General features: G+C 51.3%; 1 protein-coding gene across 1 annotated transcript in view; it reads left to right on the top strand.

Moving 5' to 3' along the window:
* BICDL1 (BICD family like cargo adaptor 1) overlaps window positions 1–26,577 on the top strand; it is a 106,110-nt gene extending 79,533 nt beyond the window's left edge. The window contains exons 5-13 of the mRNA XM_029921617.1: window positions 2,370–2,486; window positions 3,452–3,463; window positions 5,337–5,483; window positions 11,441–11,620; window positions 12,201–12,419; window positions 13,475–13,618; window positions 18,824–18,954; window positions 23,514–23,634; window positions 26,302–26,577. Of these exons, the coding sequence (XP_029777477.1) occupies window positions 2,370–2,486; window positions 3,452–3,463; window positions 5,337–5,483; window positions 11,441–11,620; window positions 12,201–12,419; window positions 13,475–13,618; window positions 18,824–18,954; window positions 23,514–23,634; window positions 26,302–26,463 (1,233 nt within the window). The 3' untranslated portion in view covers window positions 26,464–26,577. The remainder of the gene's footprint in view (window positions 1–2,369; window positions 2,487–3,451; window positions 3,464–5,336; window positions 5,484–11,440; window positions 11,621–12,200; window positions 12,420–13,474; window positions 13,619–18,823; window positions 18,955–23,513; window positions 23,635–26,301) is intronic.
* The last annotated feature ends 6 nt before the right edge of the window (window positions 26,578–26,583 follow it).

The raw sequence follows: 26,583 nt of genomic DNA, 5'->3' as shown, positions 1-26,583 counted from the left end.
ATGCACATGTTTCGTGGCGCTTCAAAACAGTTTGCCGTAGTTCCATCCAGGACCACTGATCACAGGTTGTCACAGCAAACATAATAATATTGAAAAAGTTTGAAATACATCAAGAATGACCAAAATGTAACACACGAGACAGGAAGTGAGCAAATGCTGTTGGCAGAATGGCACTGGTAGCCTTGCTCGATGCAGGTTGATGCAAACCTTCACTTTATGAAGAGCATAGTGTCTGCGGTGAAGTGAAGTGAGGTGAAGTGTGGCAAGACAGGGTGTGCTTGCATCGGAGTCCTCATTTGGAGACGAGACAGCCCCAGATTCACCATTCTGGTGTTGTCACTTACTGAGAGGTTGGCAAGTTCCTTCATTTCCCTGAGTCTCTTCCCTCATTAGTAAATCCAGTCTGACAGGCACTACTTTGGCTATGACAATTGAGATAATGCACTTAAAGCATTTAGCACAGTTCTTGGCACATTGTAATTAGTACATATTACTGGTATTATTTTTAAGTGAGGATATCTAACATTGTGTTTCTAAGTGATTGAGAAACTAAAACAAGCTGGTGGTATCTGAAATTAAATTTAGAATAAGGAAAACGAGATGGTTTGATTTTAGTTTGTTGTGTGTTTTATAATTGTTTAAAACTTAGGGGCATCTGGGTGGCTCAGTCAGTAAGTGTCCAACTTTGTCTCAGGTCATGATCTCATGGCTCATGAGTTCGAGCCCCGCATTGGGCTCTATGCAGACAGCTCAGGGCTTGGAGCCTCCTTCAGATTCTGTGTCTCCTTCTCTGTTTCTCCCCTGTTCATTCATTTGTTCTCTCCCTCCCTCCCTTTCTCTCTCTCTCTCTCTCTCAAAAATAAATAAAGATTTAAAAATCATTTAAAAAATTAGAACTGTAGGCTGAGATCCTTTTCTAGCTCTCAAATCCAAGGAAGCAATAGTTGACTCTATGGGACCAAAACAAAGATGGACAATTGCTTATACAGCCCTTGAAGATAAAAACAGCTATTGAACATGTACTGTTAATGCGAGAGCCTCACTGAACACCTAGCCTACCATGTCAACATCATTACCATCCCACCTCCTCCAGAAGCCTAACCATGTCAGCACACGGGGATCTCTCCCAAGAACTCATAAAGCCTACTGACCCCATTGGGCCTCAGAAAAGCCCTGAGACAGTTATTTATCCTGTCCTATGGCTCTTTTCTCTATCAGGCAGTGTTCAGGGCTCCCTTCATAGGGAGCTAACCTGGACTCCCAGGAGAAAGACCAGAGTTCAAGTCTTTTCCAGGGAGCATTCTGAAAGAATGCTCTCCTGCATGTTCAGGAGAAGGTGCTGACGCACTAAATGTCTTGATGTTCTGCTGTGTTTGAGCATTAGAAAATAAGTGGATTAGGGTGGAAAATAAGTGCCTCAACCAACATTCCCCCAGAGAATTAACAGTTGCAAAAGATGGGGATGCCTGGTGCATCAGGGGAAGCCTGCGCCTGGGTGACTCCGTTGGTTAAGCATCTGATTTTGGCTTATGTCGTGATCTTATGGTTTGTGAGTTCAGGCCCCTTGTGGAGCTCCGCGCTTGCAGTGCAGCCTGCTTGGGACTCTCTCCTCCTCTCTCTGCCCCTCCCCCACTCGTGCACTTTCTCTATCTCAAAATAAACAAACTTTTAAAGTTGCCAAAGATGTCCTTGAAGGAATGTCAAAAAGCTTAACAGATATTAGGGTCCTTGGCTGGCTCAGTGGAGAATACAACTCTTTTTTTTTTTTTTTTTTTTTTTTTAAGAATGCAACTCTTGATGTCAAGGTTGTGAGTTCAAGCACCACATTGGGTGTAGAGATTACTTAAAAACAAAATCTTTAAAAAAGAAATCTGAACAGATGTGATGGGGAACTTCAAATAGTGCCTTTGTTGAATGGAAATGGGAAATGTAGACTGAGATGATTCACTTGGGCCCTGCTCAGGAAACGGGTGAGAGAAATAAAGGAGTTTCTAAGGCAGTAGGTATCTCTGCCTTACTCTGTCACATAAAATAGAGACTTTTTCTCAATTTAGTAGGTGTTTGCTGAGCTTCTGTTGGGTACAGAGTAATAATGAAAATACCTAACATTTGAGAGCTTACGATTTCTTATGCCTATTTCCCCTGACCAGCAGAGTCGTCTTCACCGAGATAAGCCCCTCCGTGCTGGAGGTAGGGATGGGTGTTGGTCTTGTTTGGGCAGTAGGGACCACATGGACCAGCAGTTCATCCTATACGCCTTCTAGAGTAGGAAGTTGTAACGGGATGCTTGGGGAAGGAAAGGCTGAAATCTTACCAGACTTCCTTTGCACAGCCTCCGAATCCGCCCTGAAGGTCTCTTCTGCTTGCAGGCCTCAGAGGTTGAGAGACAACTCTCCATGCAAGTCCATGCCCTCAGAGAAGACTTTCGGGAGAAAAACTCATCGACCAACCAGCACATCATCAGGCTCGAAAGCCTGCAGGCTGAGGTGAGTCCGCCCGTGTGGCAGTGCCTGAAGGTGGAAGGACTTTTCTCGTTAGAGGCGCTGCCCTGGGTCTTGTGGATAAGGAGCCCCCTGAAACGGGAAACAAAGCCCTGCTCTATCTGCAGTCTCAAAAAACCTTTTAAAAAATCTCTAGAGATGTATCTGTAAGAAACTAAATGGGGAACACTCAATTCATGTTGCCTGTCATCTGGAAGAAAAAGGTTGCTCAAAGTTACCGCTGAGTGTGTTGAAATCACAAATGACCCGCTTTTACTGAATGTGTTGATCCGCCCGAAAACATCCTTGCCAGTCCTCAATAGAAGATGGGGAGGAGGATCTTCCCTTTGTCCGTTCCGTGTAGGTCCGGTTCAGTGCACCTTAATGGGACTTAATGTGATTCTCACCTAGAACATGCGAGTCACAGAAGTAGCTACTTCAGAGGGCTGTTGTGTCTGATGTTAGTACACGGAAAGCCCCTGGTGTGGTACTTAGAGTCCTGCTGTTGAAAGTGTATGAGAGGCCAGAGCGTGGCAGGCAGGGTCCATGGCCCTGAGGGAGCCAGAGGGAAAGAAAACGTAGCAGTTAGGGGACAACTCTGTGAGAACCCGGTTGTGGGAGGGCAGAAGAGGGGAGTCCTGTCAGCAGCCCAAACGGGCTCTTTTCCAGAGAGGCGTCCACCTAGTCTGATCTTGAGGCCCCCTCAGCCAGTTGTCTGGACAGCAACCCTTTGGCTAAGTTACACCTGAGGGGATAGTCTGGGGATCCAGGGGCACATGAATGTGCACCCCCAGTGTGGTTAAGGCATCCATCGACATGGTCAGGCCCAGAGAAGCCCAGGCGGCTGCTCCCCCACTTCGGAAATGACCTGAAGATGTTTTTCCTAAAGTGTGTCAATGTCTTCTCTTTTCTCCTGCCTGTCATTCCCTTCCTCTCTCCCTCCCCCTGGAAATACTACTGGTATTGAGCAGCAGGTTCTCGAAGTAAGTAGTTCATTCTGGTGGGGTTTGGCATGCCTGTGTGTCACCACTTGTGTGCATGACTTACTGTTCCACTGCCCTTGCCAAGCTCTGACTCCTTCGAGTTGCCTATTTTCCTCTCCCCTCTGCTCACTGTTTCAAGACCCTTGTGACTCAGGGTCATTACCAGGAATGTTAACTGGCAGATTTGGTCACAGGGTTCAGGGTGCACAGGGTGAGGGAGTTGCCACCTAATGTTGTTGGCTTATTCCAGTAACACTGCTGCTTTCAAAAGCCAACCTACGAAAGTGTTCAAGTACGTTACTTCATGTAGCTCAGAACTTCTAAAGTTTTTTTTTTTTTAAAGGGCCAGGATTATATATCAGAACTGTATTACCTCATTATTTCACTGACTGGAACTTGAGAAACAAAGATTATCCATGGAAGGAAAATGTAAAGGTTGGAGGGTTTGTAAATGAAAATCAACCAAAGTAAGAATTCCCTTCAAATGGGTAACGTGCTTCAATGTGGGGAATAGCGGCCCCATTCACAAAAAGGACCTGTTCATTTTGGTCCCTTACCCAGGTGCGCACTTGAGAGACAGTATTTCTTTGTTTGGCCAGATACCTGATCTCTCTGGACAAAGGCCGCATACTTCATTTCCCCAGGACAGCATCCTATCTGATTGATTGGTGGCCAGGGAAGATCTGTGCCCTCTGAACAGAAGTCTAGTATGGCAAGAGAATAGACAAAAAGCAGAAGGAACAGAAGGAAAAGTGGATTTCAGAGGGCCTCAGATGCATTAGACATTCATTTCAAAATCTCCCCAGGAAAGGGTAGGAGGTTGGTCCTCTTAATGGATTCTTCTCCAGGCCAAACGGGGGAGCACGGAGAACATCTTCACCATGTTGGGAGCAAGAAGCTGGTTGAGAGATCAGTCCAGCAGGGAACTGAAAAATAGGAGGAGCCAGGGGGCCCTGCACGACTTGGAAGGCTTCTGCAGCCCCTTAGCAGGAATGCTCTTAGGGTGAAGCATCCGGCCTTACGGGGCACTGGCTTCCTGAGCCTACACACCTGGAGGCCAGAAGACCCGGCGTCACTTTCCTCTTATCCTTTGTTTTCTTACTGACCTTGAAGAGGACAGACCTCCCTAAAAGAAGATTTCTATCTCTTAAGGCTGGCTAGATACGCAGCGTACAAACATTCCAGTCCGTTTAATAAAAGGAGTGAAATTGCTTCTGTTCACAATTTACATGCTCAGGCAAAACAACACTTTGAGTAAAATCAGTTACTCGCTTGTGTCATGTCCTGTTCCTTTCCAGGACACGGGCGGATGCAGGCACTGTTTTGCCTTCTGTACCCCGCCAACTCCCCCATTCGTTTGGGGCACCAGGTCTGAGCTGTGACTTCTAGAGCCAGACCTGTTAGCAGAGGGGGGAAAGTACAGAAGAGGGCCCTGAAGTAGGAGAACACAGCAGCCCACGAGGCTATCTCGGGCATTTCCTTGTGCTCATGACTTGAGAAGGAAGAATGGTACCGTGGGTTAGGCTCCACTCCCCCAGAAATTGTGGGGTTGAGGTAAAGTCATGGGCAGGCAAGGTGGAGCCCTTCTCTGTCTTATCTGTGGAATTTCCAGAACACTGACCCTTCCCTTCCTCTGCCTGGCATCGCACATTCCAGCTTCCCCAAAGTTTATCTCCCGCCCCTTCCCAGACGGGTTTCTAGAAGGGAGGGGTTTTCTCTTCATCTTGGGAGTTCACAGCTGTTCTGTCAAAGATGGGGGTACTGGCCCCCTGGGCCAAGCATGTGGGGAGACACAGGCCTCCACGTTTGGGCCTAGTTCCTCCCTTCCCACTTACTCATCAGCCTGGGTGTAACTGACTCTCCACCCTTTCAGATCAAAATGCTGTCGGATCGGAAACGGGAGCTAGAGCACCGTCTCAGTGCCACCTTAGAGGAGAACGACCTGCTGCAGGGGACTGTGGAGGAGCTACAGGACCGCGTGCTGATCCTAGAGAGGCAAGGCCATGACAAAGACCTCCAGGTACTGAGGCAGAGAAGCTGTCCTGTAGCACTAGGGCCAGGTGAAGGGGGCACTTGGCTGTCCAGCCAGAAGGAGAGCTGGGAGGCCAGGCCACTGTCGGGGTCAGGAGAGGGGAAAGCTGAGCTCTCTCTGTCGGGCCTGTTGGAGTTCTCCTTGGGTGCTTACCAACTTGGCCAGTCTGGCTCTGCTGAAAACAAATGCATCGCTACCCACAGGTTATCCTTCCAATTTGCTCTGAGCCACTGGCCCTTGGAGCAGTTTCAGAGAGTTCTTTCTGGGCTATTAACATGACTGGAACATGGGGAGTGTCATTCTGCCTCCTAGGGTTTGTGAAATCTGCTAGAGATTTCAGAGGGAGCCTGTGACTTTCTGTCCTTGGCTCTCAGTGCTCTCTGCTGCTGCTTTCCCAGGCTGATGCATTCAGTTGGCTTGCACTGAGCAGAAATAAAGAAGCTGCCCACTCAACACAGCAAGACTTACATCTTGCTTCTAACAGTTGCTAGAAAAGGCATAGGCCAAACTCTTTGTGAGCCTAATTGGCCTCTTTTTTCTTCCTAAAGGAAATTGCTTCATGTCTTACTTGTCCTTATTTGAGACCTGCCACCAGTCCTAAGCTGAATCCCCAGGTTCACACTTGACAACCCACTAAATAAAAAGACACTCACTCCTGGTCTCCACAGAAATAGAGTGTAACACCTGCTGTAAAAAAAGCTTTGCCACACCGGCCTAGGAGCACCTGGGGACAGTACTGAGAGCATGCTTCTCCCCCTCGGACATCCTCTGAACGCCAGGGAGTGGGGGAGATGGCCACAGTGTCGTTGGTGTGGAGGCGGGCGGCCGGCTGTGCTGGAGCACCAGGCGGGTCCTTCCCCAAAGACCAGGCTGAGGCAGACCCCGCTGGGCTCCGTGTTCGGCGGGGGAGGAATGCTCCAGGACATGGGCTAAGGAAACATCTTAGGCTGATATCACTTGTTACTGACACCATCAGCTAAGCTGCCGTCTGGGTGATTAATGTCTTCAAGGGCAAATGAGCAGTTTTTGACTGTCCATGGTTTTTGCACCTTCAGCTTGGAACTTTGCATATAGTAGGGCCTCCGTAAATGTTGACTAGGAAATGGTGCTGGCAAAAGCCTCACAACCATTTTCAAGATGGAAAGGAGTTTGCTTGTCTTCTAAGGTTAACGATGGTAATAGTGGTGAACATTTGTATACTTTATAGGGAACCGAGTGCTTTTGCATACATTCTTAAATGGAGGCTTAGGAAAAAGTGAATCATTTACCAAAGTAGTGTAGTAGGTCCTTAGTAGAATTAAAAACAGAGCCCCCCGCCCTCCCCCCACTTCATGTGGTTCTCATCGACAGCATCTAGCATATTCCTTGCCTCTGCAGGTCAGTGTCTCACCAGAATTTCTGACCCTGTCAAGCCCTCTGCTGAGGAGGGTCGCTGGGCAGAGTGTGGAGAAGACAAAGAAACACTGAAGAATGGGGAAGTGACCCCTGCCTGAAAGACACTTTCATTCAGTCTAGCTGGAATTCACAGATGAGAAGTCGGTTACTTTGAATCAAGAACTGGGGACCACAGGACGGGGAAGAGTGGGACCTGCACGCGCCATGCGGTGCCGGGCTCGCACAGGGGGCTGTGTGCTCTCCAGCAGGAGCCCCACGTCGCACACACTCACATCTTCACCGCCCGCACGTCCACTGTCTTCCGATCGGGCCACTCACTCCGCGGCCTACGTCAAGTTCGGCAGTTCACACTTTGATTTGGAAAATCTGCTGTTATGGGCTGAATTCTTATCTTTCCCACATTTTTGTGATTCTTTTCCTTCAGCTCATAGGAGATTCTCCTTAAGCTGCTAATTACCAGGGTCTTCCGGAAAGCCCTTTCCATTGCTAAAATGTCCTGTTCTGATAACAGAAAGAAGAATTCCAGCTTACTCAGATAGTAGTTGAGAGGTCCTAAATCAGACTTACAAAATGTAGACTTGATGGTCTTGGAATGTATATAATTCCACGATTTTAGTCCTTTGTTTCAGATAAAGGATAAGAGGAAGGTTGAGTGGGCAGGGCAACAGGCCGCCCAGCCAGGGCGGCCCCTCTTTAACCTGGTTCACTATGTAGTTGGCGTTCTACTGTCTAACAACGATTTTTAAACCACTGATAAAATCCAACTCTCATTTTTTTTCAGGCCGAGAATAGGGATAAAAATTATTTGTTGAATACCCAAGAGGTCGAAAAATCGGGCATTTTGCTAAGCTCTTAATACCCAGTAAAGGATTCTGTCCCTCTCTGATTTATACCAACATGAGCATCTTACAGGTGTGTGCAGGGGCCTTGTCCCGGGGAGCAGGTGGATTTCATCACCGGGAAGCTTGGCTCCACTCCCTGTGGGGTGACCCAGGAGCAGGTGGCCTGCAGTGTAGACCTTACTCTGACACTTAACATCATACTGTCTTAGTTCCCTCAGTGGGAAACGGGAGCGTGCTCCCACTTCTGCCACCTCTGGTGGCATGAGTGTCCTAAGCTCAGTGTGTTGCATAACAAGGCATTTGGTGTCTTCCTTGTTGATATATATATAAATAGATGTAGTGACATCTTTCTCATATAAAGGATGATATCCCTTCTTTTAGAGGTTTCTTCTAAGCCTCCTCTGATCTGTTTTTTCTGGACCAGTTATTGACCAGACAGGGCAGACCTGTCCTGGTCTTTGATTCTCTTGCTGTTACAATTAATTAAGCACCCTCGAGTGCGCGTGAGTAATTGAACTAATTTTGTCCAGTGCATGAGAACTTGTACTTGTCTGTGCTGAACTTCTCCTGCTGAGATGTATGTGGAATCACCTAGAAAATAATTGTAAAACATTATGCCAACTTAGTATGCCCTTTGTAATCATGCCAAATGCTTCTTAGGAATGTCCTTTTTCTTTTTCTTTTCTTTTTTTTTTTTTTTAACCCTAATTTCTTCTTTCTGAGTTTTCTCAAAACTGGGGCTGGAGGAGTTCCCACTGGACCAGCAGGTACTGCTGATGCCTGGGAACCATGCAGAGCAGGCTCGCTAGTGCCTTGTTCCCTCTCTGAGCAGCCGGGCACCAGGCTCTTCTGAGTGAAGGCGCATCCAGATCCCCGGTGCCGTTAGCCAACTGCTGTCTGCTCCCGACTAGCGTCGGGACTGGCGTGGACGCTCGCAAGGCAGCCAAGACCTACAGAGCCCCGAGTTGCCACTCCTGCTGCTCAGCATCTGCACCTCTGCAGGCGCCGCAAGCCTACCTGGCCCGCAGTCTGCAACACATAGGACAGTGTCTGCTCTATTTTAGAATTTTGGGGGTCACCCCTGTTCCCTATTTTCCAAAAGGATAAATTCATTAAATTTAAACCCCAGGGCATTCTTTCCCCATCCTCAACTTCCAAAAATCTTTTAAAAGGGAGGGGTGTGCAATCCACAAACACCAGAGCAGGAGGCATTGCTCCTGTGCAGGTGTGATATGCGGACAAGCGCGAGGCGGTGAGCGAGCAGGTGAGGATTCTGCAGGTGCGGTCTGTGTGTTAAAAGCAGGCGTAGCTGTGGAGGCACAAGTAGAGATTGGCATTTAGCAGCCTTGGTGGAGTCATGTCTTACCTTCAACAGTAGTGACCTGACCAGGTCGCAGTGCCCTGTTTGGACCCCACAAGAAAGGGGCCAGAGAACGCCGAGAGGTGAATAGTGGCAGCAAGAGAGAAGGAAGGAGCCCTGGTGTGTAAGCCATGAAAACTGCATTGCTGTCCCCTCCACCACTGGCATCCGTCTCTTTCTCTGAGCCTTACGTGCTGTGTAAGGCCCTGCTCAGGCTTGGGGCTTTACCTGCAAACTGTGAGGTATGACTTAGAAAATAGCAGAGACCGCTTTTCTCCTGGGTTTGGGAATTCTTGACATTTCTACTCACATGTTATCCCAAATAATGCCCCCAGTGTCTTTACAAACCCTTTCCCCCTCATTTTTTTCCCATTAAAATACGGCATACATACAGCAGAGCATACAAATCTTGAGAGAATTTTTACAAATGTACACCCCCGTGGAGCACCTACATGGCTCAGTTGGTTGAGCATCCAACTCTGGTTCAGGTCATGATCTCATTGTTTATGAGTTCGAGCCCCACATCAGACCCAACTGCTGTCAGCATAGAGCCCACTTCTGATCCTCTGTCACCCTGTCTCTCTGCCCTTCCCCTGCTTGCACCCTCTGTCAAAAATAAATAAAACATGAAAAAAAAAATATATATATATACCCACACCCCCATGTAGCAGCTCCCAGAGGAAGATAAAGCCCATTATCTGCACCCTCTAGACCCCCCTCCGGCCCCTCTCAGTCAGCGCCCTGACGCTTCCTCACAAGCAGGCCTCTCTTCCACCTTCATCTCTTGTATTTCAATGAAGCTTTAGAACTTTTATACATGAATTACACACTACATATTATTTAATGTCAGGCTTCTTCTTGACGTTATATCCTGTCCGTGAATTCATGCGTGTCATGGCCTGTAGTAGCAGTGTGCTCTTTCCTCACGGCAGTGTAGTATTCCAGCATGTGACTGTCTCTCCGTTCTCTGTTGGCATTTGGATTATTCCCCATTTGTGGCTCTTTAAAGATGATTTCATTTTTTCAAATGTTTGTTTATTTTTAGAGACAAAGAGGTAGAGAGCAAACAGAGGAAGGGCAGAGAGAGAAGGACGCAGAATCCCAAGCCTCACTGACAGCCACCCAGGCACCCACCCCCATCTGTGGCTGTTAAGGGAAAACGCAGCTGTAGACAGCCTGTTTGTCCTCCGGGCGTGCACAGCAGTTTGTGTTGGGTCTGCACCGAGAGGTGGAGCGGCCAGGTGTGTTTCACTCAGTGGAACTTGGCAGACAGTTTCCCAGAGTGGCCGTACAGCCTTGCTCCCGGCCCCAGGGAGGGTCCTAGTTGTTCCTCATGCTTGTCAGTACTTGGTATCATTACTATTTGGGGGGGGGTATTTTTTTTAATGTTTTTATTTATTTTTGAGAGAGAGAGAGAGAGAGCATGAGCAGGGGCGGGGCAGAGAGAGAAGGAGTCACAGGATCTGAAGACAGACTCCAGGCTCTGAGCTAGCAGTCAGCACAGAGCCTGACGCAGGGCTCGAACCCACAAACCGTGAGGTCATGACCTGAGCCGAAGTCGGACGCTTAACCGACGGAGCCACGCAGGTGCCCCATTTGTGGGTTTTTATTATAGTCATTCTGGTGAGAGTTTAATGGTACCTTACTTTGTAGGCCTGTGTGTGTGTGTGTGTGTGTGTGTGTGTGTGTGTGTGTGTTTGGTTTTTTTAATACTGGACATTTAGTACTGGATGATTTTGGACGTTCAGAAGTAGGACAGTGTGGTGATGCCCTATGTACCGCATTGCCAGCTACACGAACCACTGGGCCCCAGCCAGTCCTGCCCCCACGTTCAGTACGTCTACTTACTTCCCTCTCATATTACTTTGCGGTAAATCCCCAAAGTTTTGTTTCATCCATAAACAGAGACTACCTGTAAGTGATAAGAACTTAAAAAAACATAGCCACAGGACTAGTATACCTAGGGGAAAATAAAGCAGTGTTTTCTTAATATCAAATAGCTAGTGTTCAACTGGCAAGTGCCTCATAAATGTCCTAATTGCTTCTCACATCTTTTTACTTGAATCAAGATGCAAGTTAGAGTAGGCCTACACGCTGCGGTTGGTTGGTATGTCTCGTAAGTCTCTTCCATCTTAAAGAAGCTGAGCTGTTTGTCCTGTGGAATTTCCCAAATCCAGAGTTTACTGCCTGCACACCCGGGATGTAATCTAGATTAGCATGTTCTTCTCTCATGTATTTTTCTGTAAATTGGTGGTTGGACTTAGAAGCATGCTCAGGTTTAGGGGCAGTTTCTCTTCCTTGTTTGTGGTCTGGGGGAGCCTCACTGCCATTTTCTGTCTCTTTGAAAGCTGCACCAAAGCCAGCTGGAGCTCCAGGAGGTGCGGCTCTCCTACCGGCAGCTGCAGGTGAAGGTGGAGGAGCTCACCGAGGAGAGGAGTCTGCAGAGCGCCGCCGCCACCAGCGCGTCCCTCCTGTCCGAGATCGAGCAGAGCATGGAGGCCGAGGAGCTGGAGCAAGAGCGGGAGCAGGTGCCGACGCCCCGGCAGGCCCGCACGCACGGCTGCCCGGTTCCTGCCGCGCCACGCTCCAGGCCGGCAAGGGCCTGTGGCCCCGCACCTGTGCGAGCCCAGGCCCGCTGGCGGGAGCTGTCACAAAGCAGGCCCTGACCAGAGCATGTCCCTGGCTCACTGTTGCCCCAGTGCCTCGGAGGAAATGCTGGCCGGCTAATCCTCAGCCTCGTCCCTCTCGCACTGACTGGGCTCTGGAACATTCATGATCCATCCAGTTGGCTTTTTTCCACCCTCCTCACAACCACTCACTCCCCTAATCACGATTCCCGCCGCAGTGTCCATCTTTATAGAGAAGTGCATATATGACAAATGGGAGGTGGGTAGAGGGCTGGAGAGGTAAGAACTGGGAGTCTGTATAGATGTCCTGGGCCCAGGATAAGTATCTGTATTTCTTGGAAAGGTGATTTAAAAAAGAAAAATTCTTTCTGCCAGAACTAGGCTCTTAAGTGGCAGCATGTTGGGTTCCTACACTGGGAAGAGGTGAGCGGGTGGCGGTCCTCTCGAGAGCCCGTAATCAGGAACAATTCTCTTGGGGCAGCTGAGACTTCAGCTCTGGGAAGCCTACTGCCAGGTCCGCTATCTCTGCTCCCACCTCCGGGGGAGTGACAGCGCTGACTCAGCCGTCTCCACGGACTCCTCGATGGACGAGTCTTCAGAAACCTCGTCTGCCAAGGACGTGCCAGCCGGCAGCCTGCGCACAGCCCTCAGCGAGCTCAAGAGACTGATACAGAGTATTGTGGATGGCATGGAGCCCACGGTAAGTGGCTAGGCTGACGCCCCCTGCCTCCCAGCACCCGGCTAGTAAAGGGCGGAAAGCCTGCGCAGGGGATGAGGTGAACCCCAGAAGTGGAACCTCACAAAGTCTGTAGGAACTTTGAGCCCTTACTGTTGAAGAGCCCTGTGTGCTGGTGATCGGGCAGAGGGCAGTGTCCGGGAGTGGAAGCTCCAGAGCCCTCCTCCTGCAGACACTGGCATCCAAGTGGAGTCCTTTTTCCATATGGTTAAATCCAGGCCGTGGTGGCCTCGAGTTCAAGAGCTTTCCTTAGAAGTTCTGAAGGTAGTTTGGATCCCGGTGAATCCTGCGAGTTCCTTTTTTGTAGTTCATCGGTCCTCACGATGGGATTAGCTGAGAATAGGCGAACTATCCAGTCCGGAAGCCCCTGCTGAACAGGTGCAGGGGGCACGGAACATTGAGGAGATGAGCAGGGGCCTTTCAGAATTCCAGATGTGGCTCCTCTGGTGGAGAAGAGGGGCCTTCCCGCAGGCTTCCTGCACACTCTGGCGTTGCTTCCCGCTTCGTGACAGATTTCCATTCTCACCCCCGGCGCTCAGGCAGCTGTCTCCCTTCGGGTTCCGTCCTCCCACAGATTAGTTACTGCCTTTCCACCCATGTTGCGTGAAGTCACATGAGAGGGTGGTTGTCCTTACCTGACCATGTCGTGCTCTGGTCAGGTGCTGCACGTGGAGGCTGGGTCACCATGGGGAAGGGAGAGGTCAGAGTGAGGTGTGCTGTGCATGCCTTGCGACTTCCCTTCCCTGAAGCCTGAAACAAAACTAAATGTCTAAGCGATGTTTGCAGATTGGGCAAGAGAATCTCTCTCCTCTAACCCTGTCTTTCTTCCCTCATTTGTCTCCTCTTTCTCTGCCTGCCTCTTCCTCTGCCTCTCTGCCCCATCTCCTCTATCTTGCTCTCCCCCAAACTGATCCATCCCTACCTTCTCCATTCACCCTCTCTCCCACTAACCATCTCTCCACACCCGCCCCTGCCTTCACCATCTCTGTGGTTGGTGGCTCTCTCTCTCTTGCTGTCAGAGCTCCCGGAGAATTGATGATGACTCCTTAGAAGAACAGATAAGGCAGACCAGTGAGGACTCGAGAGCCCTAAGGGAACTCATGGAGGGAGAGAGGGGTAAACTGAGGCAAAGCCTAGAGGAGCTGCAGCAACTCCACAGTCAGGTGAGCACCCCCATCCTCGGTCTGGCTCAGGGAATGTGCCAGTGCCCACCCCAGACTCTCTTGGGACCCTCTTGAGTTGCCCTCTCCCATCTCTGAGAAGTGGCTCTGCTCTGACAATCCCCGGAGGACAGTGACCTGAAGTTGAGGTGAGCTCAAGGGGAGAAACCAGCCCTCTGGTTTAGCCCACAGTCAAATTGTTAGGGACGGGAGCGGCTGACCCTCCGTAGCCTCTGGCGCCGTGCTGCCTTCCACCGAGCCCGGATTCCCTGCCGGACTCCGACGGTTTAAAGTGCCACAGCTCTCAGGACATTCACCGATGTTTTTCCAGCAGCTTCTGAGCAGGGAAATTTGCAAACCAAGGAGCAATTGATCTTTGTAGGCCTGTTCTCTCTTTGTAATGCCACCTCTGCCAGCCTGTTTTCCAGCTTTAGACGCACTGACTGCTGCTCTTGCTGTTCCTTTCCTGTTTGATCATGACTTGATCTCTTGAGAATCCTGGAAAAGGGTATCTGTATTCCCATCTGGAAAGTTAAAGGGCTTAGGAGCAGCCCCACCCCAAAAGGAGCTTCTAAATTCTATCCTAGGAGATAAATAAGGCTCTTCCTTTTGACAGGGTTGCATGTAGTGGGCTGTCCCACTGGTGGGGGCACCAAAACCCTGGCCCCACCCAGCATGCCTTCCTCCCGTGTCCAAAGTTGGCCGTCCCTTCTCAGCAACCTCACCAGGTTGCTGAGAGATGGAAGGTAAATCCGGCATTTGCTTCAGTCGGTAGTTCTTAAATTTAAAGGACCCTATAGAAAGAAACTCTTTTGGGGGGTCATGCCCATTAGACTTCCTAATATAATTCTCTTCGAAGATATTGGGAGACCCACAAACCACTATTGCTGTACTCGTTTCTAGGAGTGATCAGAGAGCGAGGACAGAAAGAGGCTATTGAAAGCTATAGCTTATTTCTAGCCCAGCCCTGAGGAATGGGATTGGGCAGCCAAGGACATTCTCCCGCCTAAGACGGAAGCCCCTCAGGCAGTCGTTTGGCCAGGGAGTAGTTCAGACTTAGCGCGGGTCTTCACACCGTCAGAAGACAAACAGGCCAAAGTGGATCTGAAAATTCTTCCAGTTAATAAAAGTTTTGTTTACTTTAAAGCCTATTTAAATTTCGGTGGGGGATGTTCTGTTTATGAGCTCTTTGATATTGATTGGCTGGGGGTTTCTTTGCTTTGTTGCTTCTCAGAATTATAAAACTAGAAACAGCAGAGGGCATTATTCAGAAACATAAGCAAGGTGCAGGTTACCGAGGGTCTGGATGCAACTATTTCAGAACCTATCTCTTCCACCGGGGAATCTTCCGTTATTAGAAGTTGAGCTGGTGAGAGGTGTTAGGCCAGATGGCTCATCAAGCAGGTAGTTAACACTAAGTCCCATGGGGAATAGAATTGGGCCTCTCGAGTGGCCCATCTCTCCCCAGGAGCTTAGTCAAAGCAGCAGATCGCTTAGCCAAACTACACCCATCCAAAGCCGTGCCATGGGAGTAACACTGATCTCCTGAGGCATGGGTGGGGTGCAGGCTGGACTCCAGCATGCCAGTGGAAATGGAAGCGGGCACAGCAGGCACAGCCTTCCTCACTAGGGTGAGACCTCAGCCAGGGGCTGATCCAGCCTCCCAGCCCACTGCGTTCCTACCAGAGAGTGCGCTTTGTCCTCCTGAGACTGGGCCAGAGGTACAAAGTGTGGGACCTAGAAGACCAAGTGACCTGTCCCTCAGAAGCCTATCCAGTTTTTAAATAAAAGGGAGTCCAGGTTTAATGCAATTCATAACTGTGTTTGAGACCAGAATCTATAACCAGACCTGAGGACTGCCCCACTCCCTTGAGCCACAGAGAGCCCCTTTCCCACCCCCACCGCTTTGCCGGCTCCTGTCTTCCCAGGGCTGACTAGGATCTGGAGCGGCTGCTGGGAGGCAGGGAGGACCTTCAGAGCAATATAAAAACCAGTCATCTGTGGAGCCCTTCTGCTGGTTCTCAGGCCAGCAAGCCAGGCTGCGGGAGGGGCAGTAAGAAACAGTCCCAGTCCTGTGTTTGGCTCCTTCATAGGGCTTGAGCAGAGCACTGGCCAGTTACTCCAGAAGGGGCGTGAAAACACAGCCGAGCAAGTAGTGGGAACACAGGCCTTCGCTAATGCAAGTTTGGTGACCCCTCCTCTGTGAGCTCTCCCTGTGTTCTCTCTCCTCCCGCTTCCTAGCCACTGCCGTGTTACTGTTTCACACCCCGGCTTTGGTCATACTCCCCGCCCCCCCCCACCCCCCCGCAGCCCACTTACCCTCCACAGGATTTGGATTGATCTTCCTGAAGCACAGCTTGAAATGAAATGCCCTTACAAGCTTTGGATTGACTTTCTATCATTAAGTAGTGGGAAGCCTCTGACCCTCACGGCCCCCATGGTCTGGCTGCATTCTGGCTGTGCAGCCTTTCTCCCTGTGGTTTCCATCTCCCCTCCTTTGTTTTAGCAGAACTGAACATGGCCTATGACGGGGCATGGCACATACTCCCTGTGTTTTCGCCACATCTGGGCCTTTTCCCCGGCCCTTGGCCTCTACCCAGAAGATTCTCCCTGACCCCCGCACACGTCACCCCTACTCAACCTTCAGGCCTCACCTCCTCCTTCAGACTGTTTTGGTTCCCTCCCTCCCGGGGCGCCTGGCCCTGTGTCCTCATGGCTCCCTCACCCACAGCTCATCTTCCCCGTCAAACCTTAGACGAGGACACACTTGAGGTCCCACTTCACTCTGTCTTCTCCTAAAGCAAATAATTATTGAACGAAAGGGCAAATAAAGCCCTAGATGTATGACTTCAAGAGGTTTTTTTTTCTTGATCCTATTCAATCACGAGGACACCTACCTTATGTGGGAAAAGTAGATTTAGGGGCGGCTGTAACCTAAGTCAGTGTATAAACAAGGCAGGTCAGTCCTCATGACGACCATCGGTGAGATGGTCTGCACAGGTGCAGAGAAGAGGAAGGAGTAGAGTTTGCCGCCGGGCTCCGAGCTTGGTCCCCCATGTCACTGATCCCATTTGATCCTCAGGATAACTTGATGATGGAACTAGTTAGTTTTATTCCTGCTTTTTATGAACAGTGTGGGAAACTCAAAAGAAGGTAAGCCCCTTGAGGTTTCTGAGACAGATGGCTGATGTTCTCTACCTTGACCAAGTCTTCCTGACCAAAGCAAATGACTCTTACGGAGTTCTATCTGGAGCATATTAAATGTTGGCATTTCCTGCCTAGCATGTAGTTTTATCTGCAGCTTACTCAACTGGCAGAACCTTGTCTGGCTCACAGCCAGTCCAAGGCCACGTTGGGGCTTATTTGATCCGAGGAGGCCTGGCTCGCTCTCTCTGCCAGGTACTTCCCGAGTCTTGAGTTTCTGGCCTACCAGGCTATAGAACCTGCTAGCGTGTGGGGTGAGGCTGGGTTTCTTCCCAGCTGCCTGTGGACTAGCTGCACCCTATGGCCTCTGCCAGTGCCCCCGCCTGTTCTTCCCTGGGGCTTCTAGCCCTGCTCACCACAAGTGTCCCCACCACGGAAGCACGGAGCACCTGGTCCTGATGTTCCTCATCAGGCACCTAGAGTACAACGTTCACTGCCCATAGTAACAGCAGATTGTCCTGCATGCCTCTTCACTGTTGATTATCCTCTGATTTCCTGCTGAGGAGCTGGTCGTCCTCTTCCCCGGTCGCTGGCACATCTGCTCTCTCAGTCTGGGAGTCCACAGCATCTCCAGGGAAGCTTGCTCTTCAGCCTTGCTCCTGGGCCCTTTGCTCAATTTCAGTCTGTCAGAAGATGATTCGGCCTGGGACTCGAGTAGGGGATGGCACTGAAAGGTGGCGTCTGTCCCCTTATGGGAGGGCTAGACGTGTATGGATGGATCCTCCCTTCAAAAAATGTCTAAGTACGTGTACTATTTAACAAGAGGGCGGAGCCAGGCATCCTGACTCCAGTCTGAGCTTATTGACTGGGAAGAAGCGGCTCACCCTTCCATTCACTCAACAAATATTTACTGAAAGTCCAAACAGGGTGTCTGGTTGCAAACAACAAAAACTCGTTCTGCTTAACTTACGCAGAGAGAGACAGACAGACAGAGACTGCTGTGGCAGCAATCTGCTGTCCACGTAATCATTTCCCCCAGGCCCGTGGCTTTGCTGATCCCTCAAGGACTGCAGTCCAGGTGGGGAGTGTGACTGGCAAGTCTAGGTCACACATATATCCATGCCTGTGTGCCAGGGGAAGGATGGGTCTCTTCTCTTTTGGCTTCCTTATTGGGGAGCATCCCCTGTCTCCCATCAAGGCTCCTGCAACCAGGAATGTCCCCCATTAGGAAAAGATTTGGAATGATTAGCCAAAAACATGACACCTGTCCACTGCACAAGCAGTTTGGGCTCGAACATAGAACAAGGGCTCTGAGATGCACAGGTGAGTAGGCTGTGCCTCCTGCTACTGCAGAGCTCTGGTGCACACGCTGCAGTCACTGCGTGAGCCGCTGGGAAGGGCACGGTGCCACCAAAGGATGACACCCACTAAACAGGCTGTGGGACCATTCACTGAGGCATAGACCACAGGAAAGGTAGCAGGTTTAAAGTGAAAGATGAGGACATCACATAGGTGTCTAAATTCCATGTGGCTTTGACCCGGTAAGTTGAATGACCAGGCTGCATGCAGCAAGTGCTGTCACAGAAATGGGAGCCAGGCCCCAGGCTTTGGGTCCAGCCAGGACCCTGTGGATAACAGAGTTCCGTGGTGAGTGCAAGATGCCTGGGAATAAAACTTGACCCCTACCCCCAAAAACATGTTTCCAAGCCCCAATGCATGTGTGGTCTTCAGTAGTTCCCTGGGAGTGCCTTGCAATGGAAGTGGCTGTGTGCTGTGCTGCGTACAAAGGGCATCTGGCTCCCTGGCTGCTGTCTGGGGCTGAATATCATCCCCCACCCCAACCCTCCGGCCCCTGGCCAGTGGGCTCCAGCCTAGCATGTGGCATCCTTTCTCCAGAAGAGATGTGTCTCCCTCAGAGCCAGGGGCCGTGGAAGCTCCGAGCCCGCACCACACACAGACTCTGCATCTGCTGGGGGCTTCTTGTTCTTTTCTGTCTCTTTGCGGGAAGCAGCCCAGGCCAGCAGCAGTGACATCACTACGTCCATCCCTTTGATCTCCTGGTAGGTGACACTGCTGAGTGTGGAGATGACTGCGCTGAAGGAGGAGAGAGACCGACTCAGAGTGACATCTGAGGACAAGGAACCAAAGGAGCAGCTTCAGAAGGCCATCAGGGACCGGGATGAGGCTATTGCAAAGTGAGTGGACGTGGTGTGTTTAATTTTACTTGAATGACAAGCAACATGAGTATATGCTGCAATTTCAAAGGTAAAGCATACGGAAGAATACAAAAGTGGAAGTGTTTCTCTGGTCCCCACCCTCCCCCTCCCCGTCCAGACAGACACTACTGTCTGAAGCTGGGTATGTGTTTTTTTGTACATCTCTTTCCTGTACGTGTGCAGGTATATAGCGATATAGTGACTTGGACTTTTTTAAGTATCCAAGGGCTGATGCTCTCCATGGCTTGGTTTTTTTTTTCCTCTTAGATCATAGTTTTCCAATTTCATTATATATATCTACCTCAACTTTATTTTGAGGGGTGTTATTGTTACTTTTTATTATGGACATCTTGAAGCACACACAAAAGTAGAAACAAGTAAGACGAACCCCTAATTTCCTGTCTTTTGGTTTCAACCCTAATCAGCAGACGGCCGGTACTGTTGCATCTGTACCCCACTCACTTTGTCCTCCCCCCCGCTGGCCTGGACGAAGGCGCTTGATACCTTAACATCTCATCCACAGAGACTTCAGTGTAGATCTCCACCAGAAAAAGACTTTCTGGGGCACCTGGATGGATCAGTCGGCTGAGCGTCCCACTCTGGATTGAGGTTCAGGTCACGATCTCACAGTTGTGAGGTTGAGCCCTGCATCAGTCTCCACACTGGACATGGGGCCTGCTTGGGATTCCCCCTTCTCCCTCTGCCCTTTCCCTGCCTCTGTGTGCTCGCTCTCGCTCGCTCGCTCGCGCTCTCTCTCTCTCTCAGTCACTCTCTCAGTCACTCTCTCTCTCAAAAAGAGAAGAAAAAGACTTTTTGTAAAACACACAACCACAGTACAGTTGTCACACTTAAAAAAAGTATCATTTGTCTCCTAGAGATTTTCTACATTCCGAGTTTGATGCATCCTCAGACGGCATCCTGTACACTGGTCATATTTTAATCATGCTTTGGGTTTTCTTTAGCCGGGAAGAAATGCATTCTCTTACATTCAAAAGATTTGGAAGTGCAGAGGCAAGAGAACACCCTTGCATATTCCCCACCCCCCTTTAAATTATTTATCGTCATGCATTCAGTCTACCCTAGTCACTGAGTGTGCAGAGGTAAAAGGTACTAAAACTGAATCTGCCTACGGGGCCCTTCGCCACACATTTTGCCCTGTGTCACTTTCTGTTTACAAAACACCTTCATCCTTTAACCCCCCTCCAGCCACAGCAAGAAGTAGACATTTTTAATCCCAGTTTTTACAGATGAGGAAACTGAGACACTGTCCCCAAGACCACAGCCAGCGGTGATCCCTGGCCTCCGACTCCTGTCCCCACAGTCTTTCCCCACCCAGCCTTTGTCAGGGAACTGAAGGGAGTTCATTTGAAACAAATTGTAAGTAGATACCAGATGCCTTTTTAAAAAGTAGAAGGTAATTTCTTACTTTAAAATTGTCATTTCCTCACACCTTGCCCCTTCCACACACATTTGTCTCCTCCCTTCTGTTCTCTTTAATCATTTCTTCAGCACCATTACTTAGTTTTACCTCGAGTCCCCTTTTCTATCTGGCCAGGACCTTACGTCAGGCTGCTCGACAGCTTGCAGTCCACTTAGGAAGTATACAGGGCTCCCCGGCAAACCTGTGCGTCTTTGCCACTGTTTTCCTGGTGAACACTTGATTCATTAGCGAACACTTGAATAGCAGTGTAATAATTAGGAGTGGGAGCATCCTTTTATGAATAACAAAGAGTGAAATTGTGTCATACAATTAGGGAATAAATGGTAAAATTAAGGTGCTAATTGTGGAAGCCTCTGTTGGGAATAAAAGGCAGAATGAGGTTAGAAATCGAGAATGGCTGGTCGCCTTCTCTCAGCTGGACAAGCAGAAGAGGGCCGAGCATCAGGCTCTGACCATATTCTGCCGTGAGCATGCGAGGTGGGAGACACAGCCCGACAAAGTCCCAGGGCTCCGGAGAGAAGACGGAACTGGGGTTGTCCAGGCCCTTCCCTTGGTAAGTGGAAGCCAGCTCTGACATGGGGGTGACTGAGGAGGCCAGCGAGTCTCCACAAAACCTTGAAATGCCTTCACCTTCTGTCAGAGGAGGCCCGGTGAACCTCCTGGCATCTGACGAGCTGGTTTGCAGATTATCCTCACTGAGTGGGGAACACTCTGCAGTGAGGCCCTGTCCTTCATGGACCCTAAACATAGGCTGGCCCTTAGGGAAGGCGTCAGTCCACTCCTGTAGGAGAGCTCTTTTTCTATCGCTTGGAAATTAAACTCTTAACATAAAGAACTGTGACATCAGACCTAAAGAAATCATTCAAATGTGGGAGGGAGTACACTTTGTATAGAACCTTAAGAGTTTTACAAGATGTTTTCATGTACATCATCTCTGATTCTCCATCCTGATCACTTTAGAATCATTTGGGGAACACCATGCATGCCAGGACCCTCTCCAGAATATTTCAGTGTGAATCTCCTAGTTTGGGGCTACTTGTAAAAAGTGTACCCCAACACCCCCCCCCGTGATTCTAGTGTGTAGTCAGGATTGAGAACCCCCAAGAAAAATAACTTGCTTCCCTTCACTGGGCTGCAAACCCCTTAAGGTGTTCTTTATCCCACACAGTGGATGACTTTCAGAAAAGTTAAGTAACAATTTTATCTCTTTGCAGGTAAAAGGCCCTCGCTAACAAAAATCTGGGGCTAGCAGCCTGTCTCACAAAAACAAAAAGGAGTCAGTTACTAGTGGTTTCGTTTAAAGAAGGAATTTTTCTAGCGGTTTGAGACCTTCCTTTTTAAAATTCTGATGAACAGTTGATCAGCGGCCTCTGCGGCTTAGCTCCCTGGTCTGGAGTTTCTCGTGAAGGATAAGCACCAAGATTCTCTAGCGAGCAAACGTCCTCTAGAGTGCAGTCCGAGGCTGGAATACAGGGGTCGGCAAGACTGCCCTTGTTTCCGGGGTCTTTTTGGAAGGAAGGGTCCCCCTGCAAGCCCCTCCACCCGGAGACCTTGGTCCGCACATTTTGGGGTCTCCAGGCTTCTCGGGCGCCACCTGCCGGCAGACGCCCTAACACTGAGGCTGCAGCTGTCTCCGGCGCCGGGGTTGGGGGGGCGGGTGGGGGTGCTCTGACATCCCAGACAGTGGGGGTGGTTGGCCAGGCGTCCATGGCAACCGGTGCCACGCGAGGAGGATTTCCGCTGTTCGCTGTCAGCCAATGGCAGCAGGCGTGACAGGGTGGCCTGAGGCGTCTGAGACGCTGGCGCTCATTGGACAGTCTCCGCCCTGGCCTCTCAGCCGCAGTGCGGCGGGCGGACCCGGGTGGTACGAGCCGTCTGGACCGGCTTCCCTGGGAAAGACGGACTGGGCGCCCATTCTGCAGACATGAGATGTCAGGGGAGGTGACTCTATCGGTAGACTTGTGGCCGGAGGGGAATTGCCGACAATGATGGCGGCCGGAGCGCTTTACCCTACCTGCCCCGCCTCCCAGCCGCACTTTGCTTGGTACAGCCCCTGTTCTGAGAACCCGAGCAAAGAGGCCGCTCTAGGCGGGTCCCCTAGGCGTCCTTGGGACGTGCACCTCGGTGGCTGGCGCTGGCATTTTTGCAATGCCATTTGGAATGCACAAGGTAGCAGTTGATGATGGAGGCTAAGTAATGTACACTTTGGCAGGTGGGCGGCCAGTGCCTCCTTGGCAGAAACTGCCCAGTTAGCCTCTCGTACTTTAGTCCCATTCCCCCACCCCTGAAAAAAATTGTTTTGTTTTGCATTGAACAACTATGATTGAGGAATGTTGGAAAAGGCAAACACAGTAATTTGTGAAACATACTAAAATATGAAAATACAAAAGGTAAAAAGTATGTGGGATCCCATCAACGATCATCATCCAGAGATGGCCAAGTAGACATTTCTGTGTGTGACCTTGAAATACACACAGGCAGTTTTTCTCTTACAAAGCCAGGATCCTGCCAGACCTTGCCTTGTGCTTTTCTCCACTCAGCGGTATGTTGTTTTTTCCCCAGTTTGGATATTCACCATCACGGTTGTTTCCGGCAACTGTGTTCCATCATATAATTTACCACCAGTCCACGAATTTTCACGACTGTGATCAGCTTGGCTGTGGTCACCAGCACTGTGTGGCATCTTTAGGACAGATCCCTTGGGGTGAGGGAGGGGCATTGCTAGTGAAAAGGAGGGGCAAGAGGACAAGGTCCTTACCTCTCACGGCAGCTGGCCTTTGAGGGGAAGGATTAGCAAGTCCTTAGTGCTGTGTGGGGCCTCTGACCTCCGGGTTCCAGTCCTCTGCATCCTCTCGAAGCCGCTCTTCATCGGTGAGGTGCTGGGACAGAGATGGCCCCCGGCCCCTCCCCTCACCCACAGGTTGTCAAAACAGTTGAGAAAAGAGATGTGAACCCATGCTGTGAACTTCCCAGCTCTCTGCGAGTCACATCCTAGTTGCTGTCACGGCTCCTGTTTGGTGCGAGGTTCGGGTCGGAGCCTGTCTCCCGGTGCCATGGACCCCAGGGCCCGCGCTCACCCTGGCTTGTCTGTCTCCAGGAAGAATGCTGTGGAGCTGGAACTCGCCAAGTGCAAGATGGACATGATGTCTCTGAACAGCCAGTTGCTGGATGCCATTCAGCAGAAACTGAACCTCTCACAGCAGCTTGAGGCGTGGCAGGTAAAGAGCCTGGAGACCCGGGGTGAGGGAAGATGGGGCGCTGGGGCTGGGGGAATCTTTGAATCCAAGCAGCGAGTGAGTAGAGTTTGTTGCTAGAGGGTCCTGTGCGCGTGGGTGAGTCCCCAGGGAGGAATGCCTGCGGATGCTTCCAGAGCGTGGGGCAGGGGCTTCCTTCAGCTGGTCCTCCCACTTTTGTTTAAATTAGCTGGAAAGAAACAGCTGTTAACACAGAGGGCCCAGCAAGCCCTATATCACAGCTGGATGTCGTTGGGCAGCTGCTGCCCTTCCCCTTCTCAAAGGCCAGCTTCCTTTTGCCAGAGAGCACTGTCCTGGGAAAATGAGACCTTGTGTCCTCTCCAGGACTGCTCCGCCCCCTCCCCAGCAAGGCTCCCCTCCGGGCCGGGGCTGCACTTGCTGTTTGTAAGTGAGGTTCGGGTGGTGGATTTCAGGATGTGGGTGTAGCCGTTCGTGTCTCTCCCCCAAGAAACCCTAACCAGACCGATGAAGAGACCCCGCTGGAGGATGGACCAGCGGTGACCATTCCTCCGAGGGCCCTGCCGGGCTGACTGTGGGGGCACGGCCCCCCTTTCCCCAGAGAGGTGGTCCCCGGCCCCTCAGCCTTTCGCCCACGAGCAGCTGGCCGTTCCCTGGCTTACCGCCCCGTTCTTCTCTCTTCTCTCCCGGCTACAGTTTGCTTCCTCAGGGCTTTTTACTATCTGGCTCCTTTGGTTTCTGATCTAGTGGCCTTTCTCAGTTCCCGTATCAACAGCTTTAGTTGTACACCCCTCCTGCCTTTGAGGTGAGATCAAGCCCCCACCCCAGCCACGCTGCCATCACAGCCCCGCCGCCTTCCTGTGTGTGGCCCGCCGTGTTGTGTGTGCTGGCGTCTGGCGTCATCTCGTGCCGTGTGCTGTGTGCCATGCTGTCACCTGCAGTTCTCCTACCGCCACCGCGTCCGTGAGCGTGCAGCTCGTAGGCCAGGGCCACTGGGCCGGCCCCTTTCTGACCGGCTCTGCCGTGGTTTCTTGGTGCTCCCTCCTCATAAATGGGCTGTTTTGCCGACACAAGTACTGGCAGGGGTGGAATCATAAGTGGTTCATGCCTGTGTGTGTATGAAGTTCTAAAGTGATGCATTTCCTGGGATTACCCTGATGGATTTTAAAGTATAGAAATTGCGGTTTGCAATTGCAAGAAAAAGCGTTGGCACTTAAAAGGGTTTCTTTCCAAAGGATCCTGTAACATTCCTAATGTATGTAACCGATTTTACTGAGCACGTCCTAAGTGCTGGGCACTGGGCCCAGGATTTGGCACGGGGGCTTCAGAGGCAGGGAGCATGACCCCGATTTCTGTGACGAGGAGGGTTCCGGAAGAAGCGGAGTGTGAAGAGGAGAGGAGGCAGGAGAGCAGGACACGGACAGGGTAGGGAGCAGGACGTCCACCCTTGCGGCCACCTGGGGCTGGGGGCTGGAAAGTCCCTTTGTTTCACACTGAAACCTGCAGAGGTTAGTGTGACACCACGTGGTGACAGCGTGGGTGTGAGTGCAGGAGGCGATGGACAAACTGGGGGACGTGCCAGCCCCACTTCCTGCCCGGGCCCTCACTGTCCCACGCTCCGGCAGGGCACGAGCCCGCTGACTCCCCCCGGGCACCCCGGAGTCCACAGGGCTTAAGGGTGAAGGAATCAGGCAGATGCTTGTAATGTTCCAGCTGATGCTCACTGGAGAGGGCTGTTTCTGTTTCTAAACCAGTAGTTTTCATACTTTTTCGGTGGCAGAACGCCTTGGTCAAGTGGAATCTTGTGCAGAATCGGAATCTAACAACTAGAATGGAGAGAGGGCAGAACTGCTCTGCCCAGAAGCCCGTGAGGGGAGGGGCAGGATTAAAGATGCTGTGCTATAAGGTGGTCAAGGTCAGGGGGGCATTTTCAAGGCAACTTTACCAAACTGGGGAAGGGTTCTGCCGCAGTGAGGAAGCCAAAGATCCGGCCTTAAGCTGGAGCAGGGTGGACAGTGAAGATAGTGATGCCCGTGGGAGCCCTGCCAGCGGAGGGCTGTCGCACAGGGTCCCTAGTGGGGAGGGCAGCACCGGGAACCTGTATCCCTGCCGCGGTGGGGGGGCACCTGGGCACCAGTGGTGTGGGCTGGTATAACTTGAAGGGGGCGAAGGGGCAGGAAAAGCCCCCTGAGTCTGACCCTTTGGACTGGAGAGCTGGCAGGCGGAGATGATGCTAGGGCCGCCGGGCCGGCGCCAGGGAGAGCACACCCAGCCCCAGGGGCGCGGAGGCAGGGCAGAGAAGGCCAGTCCCAGGCAAGGCCTGGGTGCAGACAGGGACATGGCAGCTGGGGCTCTGGGCCTGCCCTTCTCTGGGCTTGTCGTAGGCCAGACCCGTGGTGGGCTCAGCCAAGCAGCCAAGGCCAGCAGCGAAAAGCCCCAGGCCCTGAGGAGGCTGCGGTGTTGGTGGCTCCCGTGTGCCTGGGCATCATGTGTACATCTGCTGCTTTCCTGGTCAAGGTGACCTGGCTGCAGCCGTCCAGTCATCTCATCCCATCCTCCTCCTCATCCTCATCCCTCATCCTTCTGACGTTTGCCCGCCCCCCCTCCCCCCCGCCCCACTGCCCCGGCACCAGGTGGGAGCCCTGCTCAGCCCCTTCGCTCTGCCCTCTGCAGGATGACATGCACAGGGTCATTGACCGGCAGCTGATGGACACGCACCTGAAGGAACGGAGCCGGCCTGCCGCCGCCCTCTCCGGGGCCCGGGGCGCAGGGCGCGGGGACGAGCCCAGCACCGCCGAAGGCAAGCGGCTCTTCTCATTCTTCAGGAAGATTTAGGTTGGGAGGAGTCAGGCCAGCGAGGACGGGTTACTTGGACTAGAGGTGACTGAAATGGGGTGCTTGTACGTGAGGGCTGCCTGGGCCAGCTCAGCAAGCCCTGTCCCCACTGCCAGGGCA

The sequence above is a fragment of the Suricata suricatta genome, chromosome 14 (assembly GCF_006229205.1).
Source record: "Suricata suricatta isolate VVHF042 chromosome 14, meerkat_22Aug2017_6uvM2_HiC, whole genome shotgun sequence".
NCBI lineage: Eukaryota > Metazoa > Chordata > Mammalia > Carnivora > Herpestidae > Suricata > Suricata suricatta.
Note: the sequence above shows the minus strand (reverse complement) of the source record. Positions and strands in the feature narration are given on the sequence as shown.